Source organism: Lagenorhynchus albirostris, chromosome 16 (assembly GCF_949774975.1).
Source record: "Lagenorhynchus albirostris chromosome 16, mLagAlb1.1, whole genome shotgun sequence".
Lineage (NCBI taxonomy): Eukaryota > Metazoa > Chordata > Mammalia > Artiodactyla > Delphinidae > Lagenorhynchus > Lagenorhynchus albirostris.
In genome coordinates this window covers 76,444,802-76,458,062 of record NC_083110.1, presented here as the reverse complement: position 1 = coordinate 76,458,062, position 13,261 = coordinate 76,444,802, and the positions used below count along the sequence as shown (strand labels likewise).

Here is a 13,261-nt window from a genome sequence, read left to right as displayed (position 1 = left end):
GAGCTCCTTTAAAAGGATGTGGAGGGAGTTGGCGTCATCTGGCAGATACCACAGGGCTTTACCGGCGAGAGGTCGGGGGAGGGAGGTCATGCGGTGTGAGCTGGGCACCGGCTCTCTGATCTTCTTTAGGCCAGAGCTGGGAGGTCAGAGGGCATCTCAGGGACGCCCTGGGCAGCTGGATGCAGTCTTGGTGTGAGTGCAGATCTGGCCCCTCCGCTTATTAACTGGGCAAGTGGCCCAGGTGACTTGAGACTGGGTTTCCCCATTGCAGGATTGTGTAAGGTAAACAATAACAGTGCCTCCCGTGTGCCAGGCCCTTTGCACATCGCATCGCACCTCATGCGATCATCGAGTTCATTAGCTCCCCGAGCCCAGAGACCAGGAATCTGGACCGAGTCTGTCTGGCTCTTTCCCCGGCACCGTGTGGCTCTCATGTGTGTGACCACACCCAGCTCTGCACTTTACATGCAGTAGGTGCCCAGAGATATTAGCAGGAACCATCGCCCTCCTTCCCTCCCCGAAGGCTCTCTTTCCTCCACCCTCTGTGTACGCTCAGTACAGCACACACCTGTCTCGGCCTCACCTGTGTGCAAGGCTGGGCTCCCTTCCCGCAGGGCAGCCCCGTTATGGGAAGCTGCTCCCCACACCCTGGCTGCAGCCCCCCAGAGTGTGGCCACGTAGTGAGCTTGTGCTAACAGAGTGTGAGTGGAAGTGACACACGTCAGTAGCTGACGGGGTTAACAAGTGGGTGTGCTGGGGGTGGGGAAGGGAGTCTTTTGATGGGTGCTGTTAGCCCTGCACGATGAAGAAGTTCTAGAGAACGATGGTGCAACAGTGGGGGAGGCACCTTTCGTGGAGATGGGGAGCCCAGGGAAGGAACAACGGGCTGTTGGGTGAGACAGTCCCAGTTTGTTGACCCCAAGGTGGACAATGGCCCTTCCCATGGTCTGAGTCCATGTGCTGAGAATCAGCTCCTAGACTCTGCCCTTCTGTTTGAAGGGTCTGGAGCCTGTCACTGCCAGGGGTACCGGAGGGCCCCCCAGAACGCCTGTGACAGCCCCACCCCTATGTCTCCTGTCCCATGGGTACCCGGCGGATGCTTCCTGGAGCTGATGATGGTTTGGGTCGGGGCGACTGCAGTCTGAATGTGCAGGACCGTGAGGTAAAGCAAAGTGATGCCGTGAACGCACGTACTCAGAGAACTTATATAGCTCTTGCGTTGCCTTGAAGATAAATCTATAGGATTTGCTTTGCTTTGTGGCATTTATGAGAAATCTACCTTGCAAATGGGTTTCAAAAATAACCTCTCTCACAGCTCTGCGTCATGCTCACCTGTGGGGATGGGGTGTGGAAGTGTGTGCGTGGCCTGGAGGTCTGGGCCTGAGACTGGCTTGGGTCACAGCGGGAGGGACATGGCAGGACTTGGAGGTGTCTGCTGTGCCAGGGGCTTAGGCCTGGAGGGTCAAAGGCCAGGGGAGACAGGCACCTTTAGTGGGCGGAGGAGCTCCTCTAGCACAGCGAACCCTCAGCATCAGGTGTGTCCCCGGCAGGGCTCCGTCGTGCTCCCCTGACCCTGTTGCCCGGGGCCTCCTTGTTCATCAGTAACTATGGGGACTTGCTTTCCAGAATTCCCGTGGGGACGCTGGCCATTCCCCACAGCCTCAGCTGTAGAAGTGGGAAGTGGAGTCTGCCTGTCTTCCCAGCAAGCACAGGGCAGGAGAGGTGATGGACAAGCCTCTCAGACTGAAAGAACCGTTTCAGACTGGGACCGGCTTCTTCCCAGACCCCTTCCTCCCCCTGTGCCCTCTGACTGGGGCAACGGCCCCCATCTTCCCAAACATGAAGTCAACCCAACCCTCCATCCTCCCCACGCCCACATCCACTCGGTCACATGGCCTGCTGATGCCAACCCAGAAACGCTCCCTGAGTCTGTTCCATCCTCTCCTTCCCCCCAGCAGCTCTCCCCTGGGCTATGGAAATCTCTGAACTGGTCACCCGTGTCCAGTCTCTCCTTCCTCCACCATCTCCAGGAGGATGGTCCTGAAACCCATCTGCATGCCTGGTCACCACACTGATGCTTAAAAGCTTCCCTTGACCCCTTAATATCTACAAGACGAATTTTAACGTTCCCACTTTATTCATGGAATGTTGCACCTTTGTGGTGTCCCAGGCCCATGTGCAATGCCATGTGTCTTCACATGTCACTCTTTCTGCCAGGAATGCCTTCACCTCTCCCTCTCTCTTTGTCTGGGAGAGTGAATCAACTGGCCTGGCAATGGTTAGGGCAGCAACGCCAGAGTAGATGACACCTTTGCATGAGTGACACGGTGGCATGCCATTTGGTAAGGGGTTTGATAGGTGAGTGTGTGTTTGCATGTGATGTGTACCCCTTGGCGTGCCCAGCCTGGCGTCTGGGAGTGTCCTGCGGCAGGGCAATCTTCCTCCTGCACCCAGTCTGGGCTGGAAAGTGCGTCATTCCTCCTTGGATGTCTAACCTGCAAGCTGGGCCCACGCCCGGGCTCTGGCTCCCTGCGGAACGTCACACCAGCAGCACCGCCCAGCACGAGCCTTTGAGAAATGCGTACGTAAGCACAACTTTATGGACCTGCTGGGCTGGCAGGTGTGGGAATCTGAGTGATTGCAGTTTGCACAGGTTGACCCTCAGACAAGCGTGGTACCAATTATTCCTTGGTGAGCAGCTGTACCAGTCTTTTGTGGCATAATAACGGGGAGTCTGGGGAGCGAGCCTCTGGGAAGGCTTTGGCTGGGGAGCTTTTCAGCTGGCTCTGTCTTTCCAGCCGCTGTCACTCAGTGGGCCCGAAGAGACCTCAGCCAGCTTCCTGGGGCCTGATGACAGCCAAGCTGCAACTCTTCCGGCAGCACCATGGTGCTCCATGCCAGGCACCTGGCCTCATCTCATCCTCCCTGCAGCACTAAGAGGTAGATGCTTTTATCCCTTATGAAAGATGGGGACCTTAGTGGTTAGCAAGGGGCCTCCCAGGGGCTCGTGGCAGAGCTGGAATTAAACCTGGGCGTGTCTGACTCCCAAACTCTTGCCCTTCTGCCGCTGTGTCTGTCCCTGAGGAGTCAGGGCTGAATGCCTTTTGAACCCAGCTCCTTGCTTGTCTCTCCCACCTCATTCCCAGCCACCGCTCTCAGACACCCTGTGTTCTAGGTACATTGAGCTTACATCCGGGGAGTGCAGGGCAGCACAGACTCTTTGTCTTTTATGTCACATGGACAGCCAACACGTGCTAGAGGCTGTCTCTGTGTCAGAACGTGGCAGACTACAAAAAAGGCCATGGTTCTTTCCCTCCCCAGATTCACACCTCCTTGCCATGTCACTTTGGGAGCTCTCTCATCCTTTTTTTTTTAAGTTACTGCATTATTTTATTTTTGTTTTTTTATTGATGTATAGTTGATTTACAAAGTTGTGCCACTCTGTTGTACAGCAGAGTGACTCAGTTATACACATATAGACATTCTTTTCTGTATTCTTTTCCATTATGGTTTATCACAGGATATTGAGTATAGGTCCCTGTGCGCTACACTAGGACCATGTTGTTCATCCATTCTATATATACTAGTTTGCATCTACCAACCCCAAACTCCCACTCCATCCCTCTCCCTCCTCCCCTCCCCCTTGGCAGCCACAAGTCTGTTCTCTATGTCTATGAGTCTGTTTCTGTTTTGTAGATAAGTTCATTTGTGTCATATTTTAGATTCCACATATAAGTGATATCACATGGTATTTGTCTTTCTCTTTCTGACTTACTTCACTTAGTATGATAATCTGTAGTTTCATCCATGTTGCTGCAAATGGCATTATTTCATACTTTTTTATGGCTGAGTAGTATTCCATTGTGTATATGTACCACATCTTCTTTATCCATTCATCTGTCGATGGACATTTAGGTTGTTTCTATGTTTTGGCTATTGTAAACAGTGCTGCTATGAACATAAGGGTGCATGTATCTTTTTGAATTACAGTTTTGTCTGCGTATATTCCCAGGAGTGAGATTGCTGGATCATATGGTAATTCTATTTTTAGTTTTCTGAGGAACCTCCATACTGTTTTCCATAGTGGCTGTACCAACTTAACATTCCCACCAACAGTGCAGGAGGGTTCCCTTTTCTCTACACCCCCTCCAGCATTTGTTATTTATAGACTTTTTACTGATGGCCATTCTGACTGGTGGGACGTGGTACCTCGTAGCTTGGTACCACGTACCAAGCTTGGTACCTCGTACCTTGATTTGCATTTCTCTAATAATTAGTGATGTTGAGCATCTTTTCCTGTGCCTACTGGCCATCTGTATGTCTTCTTTGGAGAAATGCTTATAAGGTCTTCTGCCCATTTTTTGATTGGGTTGTTTGTTTTCTTGTTGTTGAGTTGTATGAGCTATTTGTATATTTTGGAGATTAAGCCCTTGTCTGTGACGTCATTTGCAAATATTTTCTCCCATTCCGTAGGTTGTCTTTTCATTTTTTCTTATGGTTTCCTTTGCTGTGAAAAAGCTTGTAAGTTTGATTAGGTCCCATTTGTTTATTTTTGTTTTTATTTCTATTGCCTTGGGAGACTGACATAAGAAAACATTGGTACGATTTATGTCAGAGAATGTTTTGCCTGTGCTCTCTTCTAGGAGTTTTATGTCTTATGTTTAAGTCTTTAAGCCATTTTGAGTTTATTTTTGTGCATGGTGTGAGGGTGTGTTCTAACTTCATTGATTTACATGCAGCTGTCCAACTTTCCCAGCACCACTTGTAAAGAGACTGTCTTTTTTCCATTTTATATTCTTGCCTCCTTTGTTGAAGATTAATTGGCTGTAGGTGTGTGGGTTTATTTTGGGCTCTCTGTTCTGTTCCATTGATCCGTATGCCTATTTTTGTACCAATACCACAATGTTTTGATTTTTTTTTTTTAAGGTCTCAGCTCAAGTTTAATAAAACTACAAAAGACCAAAAGTGATGCCCTACTATTTTGCACAGCAGTTTACTTGCCCGATAATACATCTCAGGCCATTCCCTCCAGAGGAAGAAAGGCCGGCTTCCCCAACCCCTGCAGGAAAGGCCTGTCCAGTCCCACACCACATCTTGACTGAGTGCAAGGTCTTGTGTTTTAAGCATGACAATAGTACAAAAGAGGTTTTGTTCTCATGGCCACCTACTGCAGCCTGGCCCCAAAATGGCCCAGTGCTCACTTCTGCTTAGAGAAATATTCTTGGCTCTTCTGGACATCAGGCTTGATGGTATCACTGCCAGGCTTCCAGCCAGCTGGGCACACTTCCCCATGTTTGTCAGTAAACTGGAAGGCCTGAACTAGTCTCAGGGTCTCATCCACAGAACGGCCAACAGGAAGGTCATTTATGGTGATCTGTCGAAGGATACCTTTATCATCAATAATAGAAACGCCCCTGAATGAAATGCCTTCATCAGCCTTTAAGACCCCATAGTCTGGGCTTCCCTGGTGGTGCAGTGGTTAAGAATCCGCCTGCCAAAGCAAGGGACACGGGTTTGAGCCCTGGCCCGGGAAGATCCTACACGCCGCGGAGCAACTAAGCCCATGTGCCACAACTACTGAGCCTGAGCTCTAGAGCCCACAAGCCACAACTACTGAGCCCACGTGCCACAACTGCTGAAGCCTGCACGCCTAGAGCCCGTGCTCCACAACAAGAGAAGCCACCACAATGAGAAGCCCGCGTATCGCAACGAAGAGTAGCTCCCGCTCGCCGCAACTAGAGAAAGCCCGTGCACAGCAACGAAGACCCAACATAGCCATACACAAATAAATAAATAATCTTATTACAAAAAAAAAAAAAAAAAGACCCCATAGTTCGGAGCAATGGTGCGCTTGGGGTCTGATATCAAGGGAATTTTCATGGGTCCCAGTCCTCCTTGTTTCTTGGGTGTGTTGATCCATGCCAGGTGACAAAAGTGAGAATCCACAGAAGCACCAATCACTTGGAAGTTGAGTTTCTTAAATTCTTCTTCCCCGTCACTGAAAGCAGTGATCTCTGTGGGGCATACAAAGGGGAAGTCAAGAGAGTAAAAGAAGAACACAACATATTTTCCTTTGTAGTCAGATAGGCTGATATCTTTTTTTTTTTTTTTCCTGGTACTTGGGCCTCTCACTGTTGTGGCTTCTCCCATTGCGGAGCACAGGCTCCGGACGCGCAGGCTCAGCGGCCATGGCTCACGGGCCCAGTCGCTCCGCGGCATGTGGGATCTTCCCGGATCGGGGCACGAACCCGTGTCCCCTGCATCAGCAGGCGGACTCTCAACCACTGTGCCACCAGGGAAGCCCCAGGCTGATATCTTTGAACTGACCATCTGGCATTGCAGCAGTTGCTTTGAACCGGGGGGCACGGTGCCCAATTTTGGCATTTCCTGAAGACATATTGCTATCAGCATTTCTCACAGACAAACCATAGAGGACAGTCAGGAAGGAGACACACCATTGATTTCTGTAGCTTTGTAGTATTGTCTGAAGTCTGGGAGATTTATGCCTCCTGCTTTGTTTGTGTTTTCTCAGGCTTGCTCTAGCCCTTCTGGGTCTTTTATGGTTCCGTGTAAATTTTTGAATTATTTGTTCTAGTTCTGTGAAAAATGTCTTGAGTAATTTGATAGGGATTGCATTAAATCTGTAGATTGATTGGGTAGTATTGCCATTTTAGCAATATTAATTCTTCCAATCCAAGAGCATGGGATATCTTTCCATTTCTTTGAATCCTCTTTTATTTCCTTTATTAACATTTTATAATTCTCAGTGTATAAGTGTTGCACTTCCTTGGTCAGGTTTATTCCTAGGTATTTAAAAAAAATTTTTTTGGTGTGATTTTAAAAGGTATTGTTTTTACATTCCCTTTCTGATATTTCATTGTTAGTGTAAAGGATGCAACCGATTTCTGGATGTTAATCTTGTATGCTACTACTTTGCTGAATTCATTTATTAGATCTAGTAGCTTTTGTGTGGAGTCCTTAGGGTTTTCTATACGTAGTATCCTGTCATCTGCATATAGTGAACAATTTTACCTCTTCCCTTCCAGTTTGGATACCTTTTATTTCTTTTTCTTGTCTGATTGCTGAGACCAGGACTTCCAATACTATGTTGAAGAGAAGTGGTGAGAGTGGGCATCCTTGTCTTGTTCCAGATTTTAGTGGGGAGCCTTTCATTCTTACTCTAGACTTGGCCATGAACTTGCTTTGGCCAATGTAACATCTGCAAACATGCTGCAAGTAGAAACTTGAGGAGCTTACACACAGTTGGCTGGTCCTCTCTTGCTGCTCCTGGAACCCTGCCTCCTTGTGAAGAAGCATAGGCCAGCCTCCTGGATGATGAGAGTCCTATGGCCCAGTTACATCTGCTGCCTGGTTGACACTCAGCCAACTGCCAGACATGTAGGTGAGGCATTTTAGATCATCAGCCACCAGCCGACCACAATCTGAGCACAGACACATGAGTGAGCCCAGGAGAGGTGGGCTGATACTGCCCAAAGCACCAGAACTGCCCACTGACCCACAGAATTGTGAGCTAAATAAATGTGGGTTTATTTTTTAATTAAAAAATTTATTTATTTAATTTATTTTTGGCTGCATTGGGTCTTCATTGCTGCATGCGGGCTTTCTCTAGTTGCGGTGAGCGGGGGCTACTCTTTGTTGTGGTGTGTGGGCTTCTCATTGCAGTGACTTGTTGCGGAGCATGGGCTCTAGGCACGCAGGCTTCAGTAGTTGTGGCATGTGGGCTCAGTAGTTGTGGCTCGTGGGCTCTAGAGTGCAGGCTTGGTGGCTGTGGCACATGGGCTTTGTTGCTCCGCGGCATGTGGGATCTTCCCGGAGCAGGGCTTGAACCTGTGTCCCCTGCATTGGCAGGCGGATTCTTAACCACTGTGCCACCGGGGAAGCCCCATGTGTGTTGTTTTAAACCACTGAATTTGGAGTGTTTTGTTATGCAGCAAGAGCTAACTGATACAAGACATTATGTTTTAGTTACTATTGCTTATAACAAACCACCTCAAACTTAAGTGCTTAAAACAATCATTTTATCTTGCTTATGGATGTGAATTAGGGATTTGGACAGGGCATGGCAGGAATGACAGGTCTCTGCTCTCTGATATCTGGGGCCTCAACTGGAAAGACTCAAGGGCTAATGATCTGGAGTATTAAAAGATGGGGGCTGGAATCATCTGGAGGTGTCTTCACTCACTTCTGGTAGTTGATATCGTCTGTTAGCTGGCATCTCAGCAGGGGCTGTCCGTTGGAGCAGCCACGTATGGCCTCCCCACGTGGCCTGAGCTTCCCCACAGTATGGTGGCTTCCAGGTAGCTGGGCTTTAATGGAGGCCCAGGGTTCCAAGGGGGAGTATACCAGCTGACAAAGGGGAAAGGAACTGCTTTGTATGACCTTGCCTCAGAATTTACTCAGCATCACTTCTGCTACCTTCTATTGGTCACAGGCCAGTCACAAGCTCTCTGCTCCCACCAGATTCAAGAGGAGGGAATTAGACTCCACCTTGATGGGGGAGTGGCAAGTTTTAGAGGAGCATATGGAGGAGGAAATGCATTGTGGTCACTTTAGGATAATATAATCTGCCACCCATCATCTCACCCAATTCTTACGACAACCTAGTGAGGTAGGTACTATCATTATCCCCCTTTTTCAGATGAAAAAGCCAAGGCTCAGATGGTTGGTGATGTGCTCAAGGGCCCGTGGTCAGGAACGTTGGAGCTGAGTCTAACCACTGCCCTCTACTGCCTTTCCTGGGCTGTCTTTTGGGACTGGATCTAGTGTCTCAGTCGACTTTTCACTCCTCTCTCTCAGCTTTGTGTTTTGTCTCCACTTGAATGGGTACATCTAACAAGGAGCTGCACTTCTCAGTGTCCCTCTCAACCTTGCTGGGGGTCCTCACCATTTCCTTAATGATTGCTTAGAGGCCAGGGGTCTGTTATTGTGGGGGAGGTGGGTAGGGACACAAAAAACGTGCTTGACTGATCACCACCCGTCCTCCTTCTACAAAAACAGATGAAGTTTGAAGGTACCTAGTAGGCAACTTGAATTTAAATCCTAACAGGATGGAAATAGGGGTCGTATCTCTGGTCTTTAAAAGATTAATGTTCTGTGTTACAAAAATTATTACCACGTGAGTATTTGCAGTCCTGTTTTCTACTCTGACCCCCTCCCAGCCCACTAAAAATTCCAACTTTGCCCACTGACATTTCCCTCCTCCATTCTTAGGGGAAAAAAAATGGGAGGATCCATATTGATCGCAGTGTTCTGTGAAGTTTTAAAAATAACTTTTATTGACATATAAAATACACGTATGATATGTGTTGATGGCCACAATGTCCATTAGCAGGAGGATGGAATAAGGCTGTCAGATAAAAGACAGAATAGTCTGTTAAATCTGAACCTTGGATAAACAACAAATACTTTTTACTGTGAGCATTTTTTTTTTTACAGCATTCCAAGCACTTTAATTTGTGACCGAGCCAAAACAAATAAAAGAATGATCAAAATATTCTTCTCATTGTAAAGAGTGATCATATTTGAGTTTGGTTTCGTTCCCCTGCAGGTATTGTGAACACCGATAATTTCTGAAACACAAATCGTGACCTGGATACTTGCAACAAACTTATAATCTCTGCCTGAATAAGAAGTGAATAAGAAACATACTTATAAAGTATGTTACTATACAATGTGATATGAGCATGTCTCACAGTGTACAGTTTGATGAATCGTCACAGAGTGGACACATGTGTTTCTTGTGTTTCAGATCAAGAAACAGAACATTCAGGCTCCCCAAATGTCTCTTGTGTCCTCATCCAGGAGCTACCGATCCCCCCACTATCCTGACTTCTAATAGCAGGGGTGAGTTTGCCTGTTTTTGGATACCCTATAAATAGAAATACCCAGTTTGGATTCTCTTAGGCTTTTGTTCACCATTATGTCTGTGACATCATCCATGCACAGCAGTAGAGCATTTTGGGTAATATTACTGTGTAGGACATACTTATGCTAAAATATTATTTGTTGTTTATCTGAAATTCAAATTTTACTGGGTGTCCTGTATTTTATTGGGCAACCTTATTCCATTCTCCCGTTAACGGACATTTTGTAGTTTTCCGTTTGGGGCTAATATGAATAGAGCTGCTACGAATATTCTAGTACCTGACTTTCGGTGAACATATGGACTCGTTTCTTTTGGGTATTTACCTAGGAGCGGAATTTCTGGGTCATAGGGAATGCATATGCTCAGCTTGGTGTATACTCCCAAGAGGAGTTCCAAATGGTACCAATTTACACACCAGCCAGCAGTGTGTGAAAGTTCCAGTTGCTCTGCATCCTCGCCAATACTTGGCATTTTCTGTCTTTTTCATTGTAGTCATTCTAGTGGGTGTGTTTGGTTTAATTTCACCTGTTTTAATTTGCACATCCCTGAGGACTCCTAAAGCTGGGCCCCTTCTCACCTGCCTAGTGGCCATTTGGGCCTCCTCCTTTGTGGGCATTTATTTATTTTTATTATTTTATTTTTTTGGCCACACTGCATGGCTTGTGGGATCTTAGTTCCCTGACCAGGGATTGAACCCAGGCCCTAGGCAGTGAAAGCTCGGAGTCCTAACCACTGGACTGTCAGGGAATTCCCCCTGTGGGCATTTCTTATATCGCTGGGATACAAGTTATTTGTCAGATATATGTCAACTCTCTTTTCTTGGGGAGTTTTAGGGAACAGTGAGAGAGGATTTCTGGCTAGCTGCGGGTCTTGTGGGTGACTTAGAAGAATGCGGTGGAAGGAGGAGTTTGATAAGAATTGCTTTGCATAGTGAGCTGGATCTCCTCAAAAGGGCTTTGAGAAGCGCACGTGAAGGCCACACTGTGCTTCTTTGAATCCTTACTCATTCTGAGACTGAGCAACTCTTAGATATATTCAGATCTTGACATGAGGGTGCAGCTAACTTTCCATTGTATTGAGTTTATAACATGTCTTGGGAAACCTGGGTGGTTAGAAGCATGTCTAAGAAATTTGTCTGAGAAATGTGTGTATGTCCCAGGGTAGACTCTATTGAGGGGAGAGGTCATCCCTAAGAGAATGGAAATCCTTATTTTTCATAGAAGGATAAAACGCCCCCCCCCGCAAGAACACACACTTGATAAGAATAAAATGCGTAGTATTTGAACACTAGTGGCATCTAAAAGGTCCACTTCATTCATAAATCAAGGCTGCACAGCACATGATATTTATGGCAACTCTTGCTGAACGAAATATTAAAATTTGTAAGAACTGTAAATGCTGTCACACAAAATGCTACAGTCACCGGGCATAATTGATGACTTCCTCTTGGATCTATTGAATAGATTAATTTCATTGTTATACAGATGATATTAATATGTTTTTATAATTAATTTAGTTCTGAGAACTGCTTTGGGTGCCAAGATTTCACTGGGGGGAGGAAATGGCTCAAGGTAAAAGGCGGCACATGAAGAGTAATTTGGAAATCAAATGAAGAATGACACTCTCATAGGAGATAGCAGGCTTGGAGGGATCTTGTCGTAAAGGGAACACACCAGGCAATTGAGGCGGATATTAAGCCAGAATTGTGTATTTCTGAAGTGGCCCGTTTTCCTGGGGATGCGTCGTGTCCCGAAGTGGTGGTTTAAGAATGGGGTAAGTGGAAAGCCTCCCTCTTCAGTGGGGTTCGTCGGGTGCTCTGGAGACTGGAGCCTTCTGCCTACAGAGCTGGTCTCAGAGCAGTGTTCTGAGGGGGTCCAGGGAGGGGCATCAAATTATCAAGGATGTCGATTACTCAGAAAGCAGGCTCCCTCCCAGCGGCTTCTTTACAACTAAACACCAAAAAACAGAACAAAACAAAACAACCACCATTTACGGAGCCCTTTCTTCTTGCCAGGCATGGCGCTAAGTTCTTTGCATCTATTGTGTCAACAGGATTGTCTCTTTCCTCCTTGAAAAAATAACCTTCGACTTATTACAAAGTAATGCATGTTTGGGGGTTATTCTTTAGAAAACATAGTTGAACAGATTCAGCCATGCTTTCACCCCCGGGGTGTGCCATTCCCAGGGCTCCGTTTGGGGTGGTGGCTGGAAGCTGCAGCCCGTAAAGTGGTGGACGTTGACCCATGGACTGTGTTCCCAATACTTTCCGCTTTCCTTAAAAGGATCCCCCCCAAACGTGGAGAAGTGCTTTGCTTGGAGAGAATCTCTTATATTTCCCCCTCACCCAAGTGCTTAAGTGAAGTATAAGACTTAGACATGGCCTGATTTAAAGAGTCATATTTCATGAAAAAAATCTCCTAAAGCATGGTCAGTTCAGATGCAATTGCGGGAAAGAGAAATGATCTTTCTCTAATTTTTTTAAAAAAAATAATTAATTATTTTTTTGGTTGCGTTGGGTCTTGGTTGCTGCGCGCGGGCTTTCTCTAGTTGCGGCGAGCAGGGGCTACTCTTCGTTGCAATGTGGGAGCTTCTCATTGCGGTTGGTGGCTTCTCTTGTTGAGGAGCACGGGCTTCTAGGCACGTGGGCTTCAGTCGTTGCGGCACGCAGGCTCAGTAGTTGTGGCTCTCCGGCTCTAGAGCGCAGGCTCTGTAGTTGTGGCGCACGGGCTTAGTTGCTCCACAGCATGTGGGCTCTTCCCGGACCAGGGCTCGAACCTGTGTCCCCTGCATTGGCAGGCGGATTCTTAACCACTGCACCACCAGGGAAGTCCGATCTTTCTCTAATTTTGAGAAGCACGAGCTTAGGGCTCTGAATACACACAGCGAATTCCTTAGGAGCTGATGTTAAACAACTGGAAAGATTAATTGGAAAAAAGGATCCCCAAACACAATTTCCCCTGATTTAATGTTTCATCAATGCAGTCAACCCTGACTGAGCACCAGCTACATGCTAGGGCTGGGAGGCTGCTGGTGGGGTGTGTGTGTGTGTGTGTGTGTGTGTGTGTGTGTCAGAGAGAGAGAGCACATGTGGATGCATGAGTAGTGATGTGTGAGTGTGCATTGTGGATGTGTGTGCAAGTATATGTGACTTGTGTATTGTGTGTCCATGCTTGTGGGCGATGGTGTATGTGTGTGGACACGTGTGTATGTGTTCGAGATTGTAACTGTATATGAGTGTGTGTGTATGCATGTGAGTGTGGGTGGGTTGTGTCTATGTGACTGTGCTTGGCATGTGTGTGTGTGTGTATGTGGTGTGTCTCTGTGTGTGTGTGTGTGTGTGTGTGTGCGTGTGACGGGAGAGGGGGGCATGCAGAG

The 13,261-nt window shown here is 47.2% G+C and overlaps 2 protein-coding genes and 1 long non-coding RNA gene across 4 annotated transcripts in view; 2 read left to right on the top strand and 1 right to left on the bottom strand.

Annotated features, from left to right (window-relative positions):
* The window catches only part of LOC132506957 (uncharacterized), a 63,638-nt gene extending 54,599 nt beyond the window's left edge, over positions 1–9,039 (top strand). The window contains exons 4-6 of the mRNA XM_060125778.1: positions 2,799–2,940; positions 8,453–8,523; positions 9,019–9,039. Of these exons, the coding sequence (XP_059981761.1) occupies positions 2,799–2,940; positions 8,453–8,523; positions 9,019–9,039 (234 nt within the window). The remainder of the gene's footprint in view (positions 1–2,798; positions 2,941–8,452; positions 8,524–9,018) is intronic.
* On the bottom strand, positions 4,991–6,397 carry LOC132507479 (peroxiredoxin-1-like). The gene is made up of 3 exons (XM_060126885.1): positions 6,328–6,397; positions 5,827–6,071; positions 4,991–5,464 (listed from the first exon to the last, which is right to left on the bottom strand). Exons 1-3 carry the CDS (start codon positions 6,395–6,397, stop codon positions 5,198–5,200), a joined length of 582 nt encoding a protein of 193 aa, XP_059982868.1. The 3' UTR covers positions 4,991–5,197.
* A 733-nt stretch (positions 9,040–9,772) lies between the features above and the next one.
* Positions 9,773–13,261, top strand: part of LOC132507146 (uncharacterized) — an 87,329-nt gene continuing 83,840 nt past the window's right edge. For both annotated transcript variants that reach the window (XR_009536082.1, XR_009536081.1), the window contains exon 1: positions 9,773–9,864. This is a non-coding gene — a long non-coding RNA (uncharacterized LOC132507146). The remainder of the gene's footprint in view (positions 9,865–13,261) is intronic.

Bases quoted from the DNA above. Each gene is read 5' to 3' on its own strand.
- LOC132507479 (XM_060126885.1), bottom strand. From the start codon at position 6,397: ATGTCTTCAGGAAATGCCAAAATTGGGCACCGTGCCCCCCGGTTCAAA. The intron at 6,072-6,327 runs GTCAGTTCAAAG...CTGACTACAAAG, and splicing joins AACTGCTGCAATGCCAGATG to GAAAATATGTTGTGTTCTTC. The intron at 5,465-5,826 runs GTCTTTTTTTTT...CTGCACCACCAG, and splicing joins CCATTGCTCCGAACTATGGG to GGAAGCCCAGACTATGGGGT.